We start from the raw sequence: 14,414 nt of genomic DNA, 5'->3' as shown, positions 1-14,414 counted from the left end.
CGGGCCTATAAGGCGCTGCGCGTAACCCAGGTGACGCCGCATCACGGCGGGGACCCTCCCGGGGCGGGAGGCGGCCTATCCTCCCCAGCCTCCCCTCCCTCCCCACCACCAGCCCGCACCCCCGCCGCAGCGGTTAAACCGCCCCCGCCTCCCCCCCCCAACCGCTCTTCCACTCGCGCCCCGCGATTGGCTGCGTCCTTCAATCCCAGCCTCGCTCTCTTTTGTTCCCATTGGCCGTACCTCCCGCCTGTCTTGGCGGCAAGCCCCGCCCTCCCTTTTTATACCAGCCTTACTCACCCCCCACCCCCCCCCCCCCCCCCCCCCCCTCCGCCCCCGTCCACCCCCTGCCTCCCCCTTACCCGGCCTGCCCCCCCCCCCCGGCTCTAACCTCTCCTGCCTCGGGGGTTTCTGCGGCGCAGCCGAGGTCGGCGGGCCCGTGCCCGCGGCCGGCCGAGGCAGGCGGTTGCCGGGGCGTTCGAAGGAGGTGGCGAGGCTGGGGCTGGGGCGGGAGCGGAGCCCCGCCGCGCAGCCAGGGACGCCCCCAGACACACACACACGCACACACTCACACCCCCGCGTCCCCCAGCCCCAGCCCGGCAGCGAGGGGGAGCATGAGAGCCCGGCAGCGGCGCTAGGGCAGGCAGGGAGCAGAGGGGGCTCGGAGGCGGCGTGAATCATCTCCCCCTCGCTCCCTCGCCCACCATTTACACCGCTCGCTCCCTCCCTCCTTCCCTCCTCCCGCTCCCCCTCCCTCCCCTTCCTCCTCTGTCTCACTCGTTCTCGCTCCCCTCCTCTCCTCTCCCATTCTCTCCCCTCCTCTCCTCTCCCACTCACTCTGTCCTCTCCTCCTCCCGTCTTACTCTTTTCACTCTCTTCCCTCCTCCTCCTCCCTCTCCCCCTCTCTCTTCCCTCTCGCCCCCCTCGCTCCCTGTCTCCCTTCTCCTCATCTCCTGACACTGCACTGCAGCTGCTCCTCCAGCCAGCGCTGCCCGCTTCCCTCCCTCCTCTCCTCTCCTCTCCCTTCCCTCCCCCCGGGTGCCAGATAAACAAGGCGCGCAGCATCCTCGGCAACGCCGAGCTTAGCTCTACATTTTCGAAAAGGACAAGAGAACGGGACGAGCCCCCTCCCCTCCTCCTCCTCCTCCTCCTCCTCCTCCTCCTCCTCCCCCTTCCTCCTCCTCCTCCTCCTCCCCCTTCCCTCCCTGCCCCCCCACCACAGAAGGGAAGAGACAATTCTCCTCCGAGAAGCAGCAAACATGATGGCGGCAGCTCCCATCCAGCAGAACGGGACCCACACTGGGGTTCCCATAGACCTGGACCCGCCGGACTCCCGGAAAAGACCGCTGGAAGCCCCCCCCGAAGCCGGCAGCACCAAGAGGACCAACACGGGCGGTGGGTATAGCCTCCGTCACCTCCCCCCGCCCAGCCCACCCATCTCTCCTCTCCTCTCCCCTTCCCTACCTGCCTGCCTCCCCCTCGCCCCCCCCCCCTCAACCCCCCCAAGCATTCCCATTTCTCTAATGTTATCATTCATCAAAATGGCGTCGGTTTTCAGCATCTACCGGGCTTTTTATTTAATATCCACGCCGGGGCTGCGGAGCCGTGACCCCGCGGCGGGGAGGGGGGCGCGCAGGGGGCTCCCGCAGCCCCCCTCGCCCTTTTCGCCATGGTCTGGAAGGAGGCGGCAGGCGCGCTTCCCTCCCTTCGCATCCTCCAGGTCACAAGTTGAATTTCAGCCTTGCCCTGCGTTTTTCCTCCTCCTCGGCCTCGCCGCTATTGTCAGCGTGTGTGTGTGCGCGGCGTTTGTTTGTCTGGCTGGGGGCGAGGGCTGGCTGGCGGAAGGGGGGAGCCGTCACTCCGCCGGGGGGCTCGGCGGCTCGCATCCTGCCCTGCCCGGATGAGATGAGTTATAACGGGACCAGCATCGCCTCCCTTCCTTTGCGCTGGAGTCGTCATAACAATGCACCGAGGCGGAGGTGAATTCGTTTGCCCGATATTAAGAGCAGCAGGCTAACTGTGCGCAGAGCATCTCACGGCCGGCTACGTTAATATGGATGGGCACTATTGTCACACGCAGGCACTGCTTCAGGAACTCCTAGTCGTGAATAAGAAAAGTGAGGTGAACTTGTATTGCTCCTCTTGCCTAGGAAAAAAAAAAAAACAAACACACAACAACTTTGTAGAACAGATTTCCTGATAAAAATCTTAATATTCAAGCAAATGGGACATGCACATAATTACTGGGGAGAACCCAAGTCTGGGGAATGAACTAACCCTTATTCTCCTGCACTTTACACAGCCGGTTGCAGAAGGTTTCTCAGACTTCAGTGTTTCTGGATTTAAAATTGGGATGGTAGCACTGATGATTCCAAGGCTGATTCAGTTGTTGAATCAGACTGGGAATCCTTTTCATTTTAATTTTGTATTTTTCATTCATTTCATATATATTTTTCCTGATCCGATTGTGTGCTTTAATGCTAGTGGTGGATGGAGGACTGGCATTGTCTTGTCACCTTTTAAGTGTATCTGAAATAAGTGACTTAGGCTTTTGATCAATTGGGAAAAATTCTTCTTAATGTCCTTTAATTAATGAGCTTAAAAGAGATCATTGTCGCTTAAGAAGTGTTAAAGGAATACATCAGGATTACTTAGGCAAGTGATCCCATCCGCACCATGTTGAGTTGTTTTCTTGGCAATGGCTGAAATGCTTGGAATAAAACCCCACATTTTGGGTGGGTTATTTGGTAGCAGAGTAGTCGTTTTGCTCACTTAAGAAGAATGCATGCAATAGCTAATTGCTATTCTCATGTGTTTGCTAATGACAAACAAATAGCCCATCAGAATTTACAATTCATTCCTTCTTAATTTTGGCATTTCTTTTGCAGTATTTTCAAGCAAGGTTGTAGTTGTCACTAGGCACGTTTTTGCGCAGGGTTCCCTTTTTTTAAAAAGGGGTCCAATCATTTCTGTGTGCTGTGGTTATCAGTGGAAAAATTGAAAAAAATCCACCTTTGGAATACAACTTTGATTTTATTCTTTTACAGAATTAAGGAATATATATGGATTCTGTAATTTGCTTAGAATAAATATACGTATTGTAAAATGTCAAAGGCATAGTCCAAATGTGTCTTGCAGAATGACGCAACTGGTTAGATGTAAATGCATGAATTACTGGATGAGTTTAAAGATGTAACGTTTTATTTGTGGGTCGGGGGGTGGGTTGGGGGGGAATCAAAGTTTTTAACCCATATTAACCATGCATATCTCAATTTTTCAGAGGATGGCCAATATTTTCTAAAGGTCCTCATACCTAGTTATGCTGCTGGATCTATAATTGGGAAGGGAGGACAGACAATTGTTCAGTTGCAGAAAGAGACTGGGGCCACCATCAAGCTGTCTAAATCCAAAGATTTTTACCCAGGTACGTGCAAAAATTAGCCAGTTCTTTATTTTTAAATCCCATGGGATGTATGTACATGTCATGTCAGTGTGTTTCAAATGTTGGCGACTAAGCATCTAGTGCTACTGGAAGCGATATTTATGAAAAAAGTATTTTACGAAGTGCAACGGTGAATATAAATGTTCTGACTTAGTTGGACTATGAAATGGTTACTATCTAGTAATTGAACTGCTTGAAATATGTTTAAAGATGTTTGCAGTGTTTCTGAGAGAAAATCATAAGCATTTTCTGGTTGCTTTGTTTTTTAGTTAAAAAATAAAAAATCGAGCTTTAAGGAACCAACTTGACAGCTGGCGTAAAAATAATTGTTCGTTTGAAGTTTCCAGACATTGTAATGACAATTAAGCTAGAATGAGTAAAATTGAGAGGCTGCCTCTTAAAGAATGGGCCATTTACTTTAAATCCATTATGTACCTTCTTTATGCCTCATTGCTTTGTTCACTGGCTCTGGAGTGAAGGAAAGAGGACAAGTGCTGCTCTTTAGGTATTCTTTATATTATGTTTATCTCGATGGTGGAGGAAAACTCTATTATAAAAGTGAAATGCTTGGGACAAATAAAGATACAAGTATTTTGTATCAGCTGTATTTATGCACAAGAAACAGGTTTTTAATATTGGTGTATGACAACAATAATAAATCTGAATTAGTATTTCTCCTTTAAGATTTCTAAATGGGGGGGGGTCTTACATAACGATACACAAGATTTTAGCTTTTGTAATTAAATATTTTTTTCCTAAAGATAAACAAAAAAACCATTTTGTAATTGAACTGTGTTCTAGAGGAGTTCTTGTAAATTGATACAAAATAATAACGTAACTAATTCTCTTTTTGGTGTTTTGATTTTATTTTGAAGAATAGCTGGTGGTTTAGAATTGAGTAGGTGTTACTGACTTTTCTGTTGGAAAAATTAGAACTGTTTTGCATTTGATCCATTTTAACAAGATGACTGAATCCTGTAAAATAGTGAAGGTAGTTGGTATGGGCATAAGCAGAACGCTAATGTGTTAGTGTTTAGCTTTTCCTGTCTTCTAACTTTAGTGTCAGGCAGAAGTGGATTTTTTTTATTAATAGAGAGATTGTGGTCTCTTTACAATGATGATTTTTGTTATGGAAATTGTAATGCACCTGTTGTATGTCTCCTTAATGAATGCAGTTTATAATACTCACATGACAAAGGTTAAAGTAGTGTGTATAGGTTTTCCTGCTGAAAGATACAGTTTATAAACTGATGCTTGTTGTCTTTGAATTTTTTTCTTTTTTACTTTTCTTTCCCCTTTGAGAAAGTTAGCAAATAAGGTCCTTTATTTTGAAAGGTATGGTAGGGTGGAAAAAAATCAATGTAGGATTGTGAAAACTCTTGGAAGAAATAAAAGCATTCAAAAGAGCCTGATTGCAGAATTAATAACATAATCTGCGTAAAGAGCCGCAATAGTGAATTAAATTCACTGTCAATAGATGAAAATGAAATAGATTTTCTGCATTATACATGAGGTGGTATCACATATGCAAGGATGTTACAGAAAATTGGTGTTTATGAAGAATATTCCAAATACCAAATTACAAGCCTTTTCATTTTACTACAGTTTATTTACACTCTGTTGGAAAGGACGCTCCAAAGATTAGATCTTTTGTTCAGTACTCTAGCATATTTCTTCTGTTTTCTGATTAAATCAGAATTATATATTTCTTTGTGTAGCAAATTGTAAAGATATAGCAGTAGTAGTAGCAGAGGAACCTTTGAAAAATAAAAATTAGCAATCTAGAATGACGCTAGTAAAAATGTTTGCAACAAACATGTTATCTCTTAAAATCAGTAATAGTAATAACTAGGGCAGTAATGCTTAGTCAATTTCAGTGTAACAGGTGCAAATGAACTTCCAGTTTGACTTTAGGCAGTCTGCTTTGAGTTTGCAGCCATGTTGTCATATTGAAAATGAGTGTTTTAAAGAAGTTTGTGACTGATACTTGCTAAAGCATGGCACAGGTCTGAGAAATGGACTCCCTTGTGGCTAGCTCTTCTTAGTCTTTGTTTGCGTTTGACCACAAGCCCATGGAATTTTTGGAGGTCCTGGCATTCCCTAAGCTGATAACTTTTGGGTTTCTTGCAGACTCTCATGCTTGTACAGCATTAGGGAAGATGTACCTTGTGTAATAGCTAATATAAAGATGGTTTATTTTTCTTCCAGAGTTTCATAACCAATTATTCTGGTTTCATAATAGAAGTTGGTTACTCTATTCTATTTATGCATGTGACTAGAAATGCGATTAATGTACATTTCGTTATGGAATGTTTGCTCACTGAAGTTTCTGTGAAACTTTTTCCTTTTTCCAAAACAGTTTTAGCACAGTCTGAGTAAGTTGCTGTTTGGAAAGGAGGAAGTTGGATGTAATACAGAAGTCATGCATAGTTCCTATGATCTAATAGTGTTCTTTCTTTTTCCTGTGATATAGGACTTCAGTATGCAGACTGATTTCTGTTGGAATTAATTTTGTGCATCAAAAGGTGACATAATTACTGAAGAATTACATGGCAGCTCTAATTACAAGACATTGAAGGAAAAAAAAATCAGCCTTTCACTGAACGTTTTAGTTCACAAAATAGGAAACACTACATAATTACATTACTGTCCACTAGAGTTTTATTTTTGGAGTACACAACTTATTGTTCTCTTTCCAGGTTACCAGCTGACTTCTTCTAATTGTTTGGACTTCTGCAATTTAAACTTGGATATTGTGCTTAAATTATTCCCAATTCCTTTCTCTTTAGTCCTGTTCCTATATTGTGGTAATGAAGTTAGACTGGCAAAAGTACGCCCTATTTGTAAAATAATAGGCGCTCATTCCTTCTTCAGAGAAGTATAGTGTGTGTATTGACTAGTGAGTTCTGGTCCAAAACTTAAATACTGACACAGCCATTCTGTTTTAATATCAATAAAGTGAACTCATAAAGTTGGCCCTTCTGTGGGCCTATGTTTATGTATGGTTGTATTTTGAACAATATAGAAGTTAGTATTTTTGTTGTATTAAGCTCTCATTGTTTTATCTGTTCTTCCATTCTGAATTGTAGTGAGCCCTGGACTGAAAACTACTGTGGACATACGTATTTTTTTTTCCATTGAGCACTCCCCCCAAGTCTCTCTCGCTCTCTCTCTCTCTCGCTCTCTCTCACTCACACACACAGACACACACACACACACAAAATTATGTTACATCGCATCATGTTGTTTATCTTGCAACAGGATCTTGCCTGATCTGAACTTGGTGCTTGAGTGAATTTGAGCTCAGTCAGTGTTTTTTAATTTATTGGAATATGAAGTCATGTGTGTACTTAAATTAGATCATATTAAGAGCAGAGATTAATAAAAACATAATTAAATGGGGATAAGGTTTTACTACTTTTAACAATAGAGTAGCTGTGTTGTTTTTGTAACAGATTTCTAATTAGTAATGTTCTCTAAATATTTGGAGAATACAGAAGGTCAGAGTTTCCTTCCCCTGCCTCATGTAGAGAGTGTATGAAATGTGTGTCTGTTATGTTTTTACAGTGACTTGTATTCAAAATGTTTTATGTTTTACCAAATCTTTATGGATGTGTCCTTTGGAAAATTATATTATTATGACTCCTACAAAACCTTTCAAATTTATCGAACGTACAATTAACCAGAGGAATTTATAATTAAGCTCACTTTCTAGCTTCATTACCCCTATTTAACAGTTAGGGAGGGGGAAGGTATAATATATCAAGCTTGGTTCACCATTATTTTTTTTATTTAGAAATCAGTATGTCAGTTCATTAACCACAGAAAATAATCTGAAGTCTTGTCGTGAAAAGAATCAGTTTTAAAAATCAACACTTGAAATAGTGTCAGTGAAATAATGTATTTCAGCTATGGAGGAGAATAAAAAATAAAGGAGAAATAAGACAGCTAAAAGCTAGATTGGAGTTAGCAATCTGTTGTCATGGTTCCTTGGAGGTGGTTGTCATACGTCAGTAATTGCATCCCAGTTTTATTCTTGGTATTTATCCTTTTTTCAAGATATTGACATGGGCTAAATAGAGACTTTATAAATATAAATCTAAGTTTTTAAGATTCTGTTGTAAACATTTACTGATATGACCAACTTCTGGGATAAAGGAACTGGGGAGATGACTAAATAATGAGTAGAGATTTTGGAGGTGGATTCTTTACAAACCTACACAGCTCTAAAGGAGCTGTAATTACTGATCTTTCTACTAGGAAAAAAAAAAAAAAACAACAGGAATAATCCCAAGTGTTGGTTGCCAGCTGTTCCGAGAGATAATTCTCAGTTGGACAGTTGTCAGTTGCCTAGTTACTGGAACAGAATAAAAAAAGTTAGCTTGTTAGACTGCAGATCTTTAGTACATTTTACATTTAAAAGGAAGCTGAAACTGACTGTGTAACTTCATCTAATCTTGAGATTGTTACCTATCTAATTTGACCCAGTGTGAATTCAGCAGCTTCTCATTTGACAGGTTTAGAAAAATTTTGAGAAGTTTAGGTAGAAATTTTACACTGATGTTTATGTTTGAGCGAATAAACTTTTACATGGCAAATGACTCTGTGGTTTGCAAGAAAATGCTGTGTCTTTGTCTAGTGTAAGAAGGGTGATAGATATGAAATAATTAGTTAACCTTAATAAAAGGTACTTCTTATGCATGCAGTTGTTTGGCAAAATAAAGGACAGGTCACGAGGAAATACTTTTTCTATCAAGTTCAGCTTTTCTGTGTTTTTCTCACTGTAGTCTTCAATGGAGTTGAGAAAATAAATGATTCTCAATAGGTAAGAAAGTGTATATGTAGATGAATGTGCTAGTGACGATATTACGTATTTACTTCTTGATTAAATTGAGGCTTCTGCAAAGCAGAAATTTCTGCATTCCTTAAGTGCAGCTATATTATGGACTTGTAAGTTCTGGGGGAAAAGTAATTAAGAAAAATAGCAGAAGTCTGTAAAAACTAATAATTTAAAATTTCTGCTTTTCACGAAGTTTTACGTTTCTGTACAAGACTTAGTGTTTTGCAGACAGATCAAAGTTTTTATGGATGTTTGGAGCATAGGTCTTGGAGCTAATATTTAGAAAATATAATCAGGAAATGTCTGAATCTTGTAATTGTTTTCTGTTTGTCCCTTATGCAGTAAGAGAAAAATTTTCTTTTTTTCTTAGAGGCTGTATCCTGGAGCAATCAATACCTTTCTCAAATGCTGTGATATTGTTAGTTCATTAATCAACAGCATTAACTCCAGATACTTTCCTCTGTAGTTGACCAGGGAATTTATTTAATCAGTGATCAGTAGCTTTTCAGCTAGGAAAGGAGACCTTGGATTTACTAAATTTGTCAGACCAGCTATTAGAAATAGAGCATAGAGGGATTTGGGAGGAGGGCTTGTGCCTGATGGCTGTCTCATTTCCGTCTTTGGATACAGCTCTAGCATAAAGTTAAGCAACATCTGTACAGATTTGACTGACAAACATCTTGCTGGGATTCATCATTGCATCCTACAGCAGGTGCAATCAACTTTTCAGTCCATCTTAAAAAGAGGTTAGTTTGTTTTTTAATGTTTGTTGACTGGCCAGCGGGAGTTAATGACCTGGTGAGGAGAGTGGTACTTGTCAGTTGTCCGGTGCTGGAATGCTGCAGGTAATTGGGCTGGACTGGTGAGGGCTGTGGCAGCGTGCTTCTCACGTTGCACTGCAGCTGCTCTTGGTCTTAATTAATCTGACCCTCAGTGGCTGCAGTGCCATGGTATAAAGCGCAACGTGTACTAGAAATGGAAAAGCTTCGTTTTGAGTCTTGCTGATGGCCATGTTTCTGGGTAGGCCTTTCGGTTTTCTAATTGGATTTGTTTGATACTAGCCTAAAATCCATACTGTGCTTCAACTTAAAACTGTAATACGGTTTTCCTGTGTCAAATATCTGTGGAATAGCGAAGCTGTTAAACATGTTAGTGAAATGTCACTGTTACAATGTACTTAAAAAAATATTTGTGTTTATTCTGACAACAAATACAATTGTCTGTAAATGAAAATAGCTATGGTGTTCAAACAAATGGAGTGGGAGGAGAGTCAATAAAATCAAATGCTTAATGGCAAATTACCTTTACTTCTGTTTCACTTTGAACATGCATTTTATATTTGTCTGGTATTAATTTATTGCGTACTCTAGTACGCTTTGTAGTAGGGTATAGTAGTTGATAGTATTGGATAGATCAGTATTGTGATGCTTTTGAGGATTTGCAGCAGTGTGGAAACATGTAAAATTGGAATTTGGTATTTGGCAGTCAGAATAAATGAATGTACATGAGCAAATCTGTTAATTTACTGTAGAGATAACTACTATCTTGCCTGCATGACACAGCGTTAGGAAACTATCAGGTTTCTTATGTTTATCCTGGTGTTCAGGGCCGTTCTGTTGTTCCATCCCCCAAAGGAAATACCAAATCGGAGTTTAGCCTAGAGTGTTACACTACAGATGTGTAAGGACTCTATTTCATCCTATTTTTCTTTTGATTTTGCTTCCCAAATTGGGATTGTAAGGATTAGCTGTGTAGCTTGTATTGTAAGTGAAAGAAGTGATCATCAGGATACTTTGTGTTTAAATTTTATTTAGTAGAAATATTAAATGGTTTTAAGGCATAATAAAATGTCAGCTATCTAAATTCTCCCCATCCCCCCATATTGACATGTTTTCACTATAATGTATTTGTTAACTAATTATGGTTGCATTTGATTGGGGTTTACTTAATATTAAACATTCTGTTCTTGTTGATTATAGCCAAGCATTAACATTCATTTGGAGGCACTTAACTGGTGTGATTGAAATGTCAGTTTAAAGCAGTATTTGGAAACATGTCTGTGGAAGCCAGATCCGAACTGTAAAATGCTAGGATGCCATTGTGACTTCTGAACATGAATTTGTCACTCTTCAGTTGAGCTGGTTATGAGCGATACCATTATGCATTGCTTGTCTTGACTTCTGAATTGCAATAAGTTTCATGTAAGGTTTAAGTACTCTCCGTGATTAATGGGCAAAATTAAGCTTTCTTCATGAAAGGCCAGAGAACATAGGTTGATGTATGAAGTAACTGGTGTAAGTAACCAGCTGTGTGACCAGATACACTATTCCTTCAAGTGTTATTAGAGACAGGGTTCAAAGTTACATAGTGGTAATATGAATGACCTTTGGGGTCAGTTGTCTTAGTCCCTACTAAGTGAGGAGAACAGATAGTTGTCAGTATACGTAGATGAAACTGATTATGTAACATTAGTGTTTGTTAGAGTTAAAGAAGCATGAATCTCAGACAAAATTTCATATTTGCCTCGTCTTGTAGGTTTTGATTGTGAAAAGACTAAACACCTGTTTTTCCGTCATTGATCTCTCACTGCATCCTGCAGGGCCTGTCATCTCAGCATTGACAGGATCAGATGAAAAATACAATCGATGTGTTGACATTTTTTTGAGAATCACTCAGGTAAGATTACTTGTTATACAGAACTACAGTGAAATTCATGGCTGCTGCTAATGTTTCACAAGTTGGAGCCTTTGCATTTTCAATCATTAAATTAGATACTGAGGTTCTCTGCATGTTCCCTTGTTTCTATTTTAAAAGCACTTTTTGTGCCTTGCTCAGTGCCATTTAACTCTCTTGTAATTTCCCACATAAAGAGCTTCACACATTTGTACTCTTTTCCCCCACTTCATAGAGTGACACCTGTTTGCTTGAATCAAGAACCATAGTGCACACCTCCAAAGTTCTTGGAAGATTTGTATATACATGTATTTTGTTTTATTTTGAAGTAGTGACTTGAGTTCTTTTTAAAGAGCCTTCATTGGCAATATAGGGAAAAATATCTGTAGAGAACCAGATAATCAGAGGCAGCAGCAATTTATAATTTTCCTAATTTATTCTAAGCTCTCATTTTTCAAACTATATGTGAAAATTCACAAATATTTAACTGGATATAGAACTATGGAGTCTCAAGTCAAAATTATTGAAAATATTTATATAAAATGATGCATTAGCCAAGTATGAAGTGGCAGACGTCCATTTAGCTGACTTCGTTCAGTGTCCAGTATGCATATGCGTAAACTATACCAGATTGTGTTCCCAAAGAGTTAAGCAGTGAATTTACATCATGGCATGGAAGCGGGAGGAAAGACCAGTTAGGCCATATGCCAGATTGGAGCTTGATCTAGCTGAGGTTTACATTTTGTCCCTGTCTGTAATCTGGTGTTTCTTGAGTGCAGATAAGATAGTGTATAGTAGCAGCAGTTCAGGTATTCCAGTGGATACTGTTTTAGCAGTGGTACTGAGCTGGAGTTATAGTATATTAATATTCGTAACGTGGTAGTTTACCACTGCTTTTCCTGAGGAAGACAAAAAAAAAAAAAAAAAAAGAAAAAAAAAGAAAAAAAGGTGGCTTTTTAGCAGTTTGTTGTCCTGGCTTTGAAGAGAATTTCTGTGGAACAATAGAGGCTCTTCTGGCATTTTGTCAGTGCAGATTTTCAAGGGTTTGCAGCAAAGTGCTGCTACTGGATGCCGTAAAGTTTTATAAAAATGATTTATTGCAGTAAGTGATAGATACAGAACATCTATGGGGTTTACTTTCTGTCCTGCATGTGTGTGCACACTTCATTGTATGTCTTCTACTTACTGTATTAGGTGGACACTTGGCAGCTCTGACAATCTAAAATAAAAAATTGGATTTCCCAGAAACTCCTTATGATTGTATCACTTCCTAATTTCTGAGTCTTTTACTGCGAGGTGTAGTACGCTTTAAATCTGCTAGTTTTTGTTGGGATTACTCTTCTTCAAGCATATAAATACTAGCATATTGAATTGCTCAATAAAAAATGAACTGTTAAATTTACTTTTTTTTTTTTTTTTTTTCAGGAATAAAAATTTTTGTTTAGGTTGGTGGTAATGCCAAGTGCTCATCTAGTATTTGCACTGCTTTTAACAATAATAAAATATATAGTATACAACTTTATAAGCTGCGTTCTAGTTCTGTATGGATCTATATCTATGGCTAGTTGTTCTAGTAATTGCCAATGTGATGCATTAAACTAAAAAAGTTTTTTTATATCAAATTTAGCTCAGAAAAAAGTTAGGACAATTTTGTGTGATAATTGAGCAAACCTAAGATTTGATAGGAAAGGCATTTATTTGTCTTGCCTGGCCTTTTCCAGCTCTTCCTTTTTCCTTGAGTTCATCATGTGTTCTTTTTCTGAATAACTTGTAAAGAAACAGGGTAGCCTCTGATAGCCAGATTTTAAATCAGGTTGCTAAAAACAGAATAGAAAGTGTATTTAGAAATCTACATGCAACTGCTAGCCTAAGAGTCAAGGCGTGTTTTTGAAAATCAATTAAATGGGCAGCTGTTTTTGTCCTCCCTTATGTTTCCCATACCGTCTAAATACAAAAAAAAATCTTCAGGTTATGCAAGTGTTTTATAAATTTGTATGAATTTTAGTCTTACAGACACAGTCGATAATGGTTGCAAGGCCAGTGTTTGCATTAAATATCCTATTTATGCCTAGTAAACTTTAATTTTTATTTCAGGTAACTTTCTCGATTTTTTTTTTTTCTGTATTATCCAATGGATCGTGTTTTCAGTAGTATTTACTGTTTCAAAACATGTTGGTTTGTTGTTTAGTAGTAGTTCTAGTTCTGTCCTTCACGCTTTGGTAGCTTAGAACCACCTGATTTTGAGGGTGCAGACATGAAAAGGGCACAGAACTTAATCATCTGGTTTTATAAAAATAAGTATCTTATTTTTTTTTTCTCTTCTACAACACATATACATATGCTCAAAATTAGAAAAACAAATCCCATGTTTATATTTTTTTGTACTTCTTTTTAGCTTGCTAGTATGGTGCATAAGTGTCTACTGTTCTTCCAGTGTTGGCCAGTCCAGGCACATGCTGAATTTCATGTTGTGCAAAATTGTTTTTGTAGATTTTCTTTTCAAAAGAAGTTTCCTCTTGTACATTTTGGCAGCTTTATATTGGCTGTCTGAAGATCGTTAAATTTGTCACTATTATTTAAGTATTTGTCTTTTTTACTGGAATGGCCAGCCTTCATTTCTCTCAATATAAGCTTTCAGAAGTAATGACAATAATTTACTAAGAGTTATGATGTTAAAACCATAATTAAAATTTAGTGACCTTTTCCTAAAAATATGCATGTAGTTAAACAGGCTTCTGAGATAATGCAGGGATTTAATCTGTGAAATGTTGCATAGGAGATTAGGATAGGTGATCATAATGCTCTTTTGTAGCAAGACAATGTCTTAATTTGAATGTTTTTCTCTGTCAAAGAGAAAACAAAGCTTTGAACTAAAAAAGCATATAAGGGGAGTTGGTGTCTTCTAGTATGTACCAGTAGCACTGGTTTTGTATGGTGAGATTTTCACAAGTATGCTTACCTGGGAGGGCCAGAGAGGCTGAATATGACTGTCTGATATGAAGTCAACACAAATAATTCAGGAACTAATAGAAATTTCATATTTGTGGTATGACCCATCTCAGTAGGTCTAGAAAAGTTGGAATGCTAATTTAGAGAAAAAAATGCTGTTAGTATTTACTAATCATGAACTGCAATACAGTTTACTAGCAAACCAAAAGCGAATGATGGCATATTTCATGTGAAATTATCTTGGTGTATGTGAAATACTGTGTATTGAACATATAATCAATATCAAAAGATCAATAGGTATTCTGGAATCCTTGTAGGTAAGTCTCTATGTAGATGGAAAGGCCAGGATACTTGAGGATGTTAGAGTAGACTTCATCTTTCCATATTGTATCATTTTTTAAGTTTTCCTTTGCAAGTTCCATTGTGTCAATCCCTTCAGGATATAGCAGTTTTCACATATTTAAATTCTGCATTCTAAGAGGATTATGACTTCCCAAATTTTGTCTTGCTCAT

The 14,414-nt window shown here is 39.3% G+C and overlaps 1 protein-coding gene across 3 annotated transcripts in view; it reads left to right on the top strand.

Moving 5' to 3' along the window:
- The first annotated feature begins 360 nt into the window (after positions 1–360).
- NOVA1 (NOVA alternative splicing regulator 1) overlaps positions 361–14,414 on the top strand; it is a 144,073-nt gene continuing 130,019 nt past the window's right edge. The window contains exons 1-2 of one of the 3 annotated variants that reach the window (XM_068684379.1): positions 361–1,392; positions 3,278–3,421. In XM_068684379.1, coding sequence (XP_068540480.1) covers positions 1,257–1,392; positions 3,278–3,421 — 280 coding nt within the window. In that variant the 5' untranslated portion in view covers positions 361–1,256. Of the gene's footprint in view, positions 1,393–3,277; positions 3,422–10,885; positions 10,956–14,414 lie in introns of those variants that run through there. The other 2 variants (XM_068684377.1, XM_068684381.1) reach the window with 2 other exon arrangements.

Source organism: Anas acuta, chromosome 5 (genome assembly GCF_963932015.1).
Source record: "Anas acuta chromosome 5, bAnaAcu1.1, whole genome shotgun sequence".
NCBI classification, from domain to species: Eukaryota; Metazoa; Chordata; class Aves; order Anseriformes; family Anatidae; genus Anas; species Anas acuta.
The sequence above is the reverse complement of the archived record's forward strand: the minus strand, read 5'-3'. Positions and strand labels throughout refer to the sequence as shown.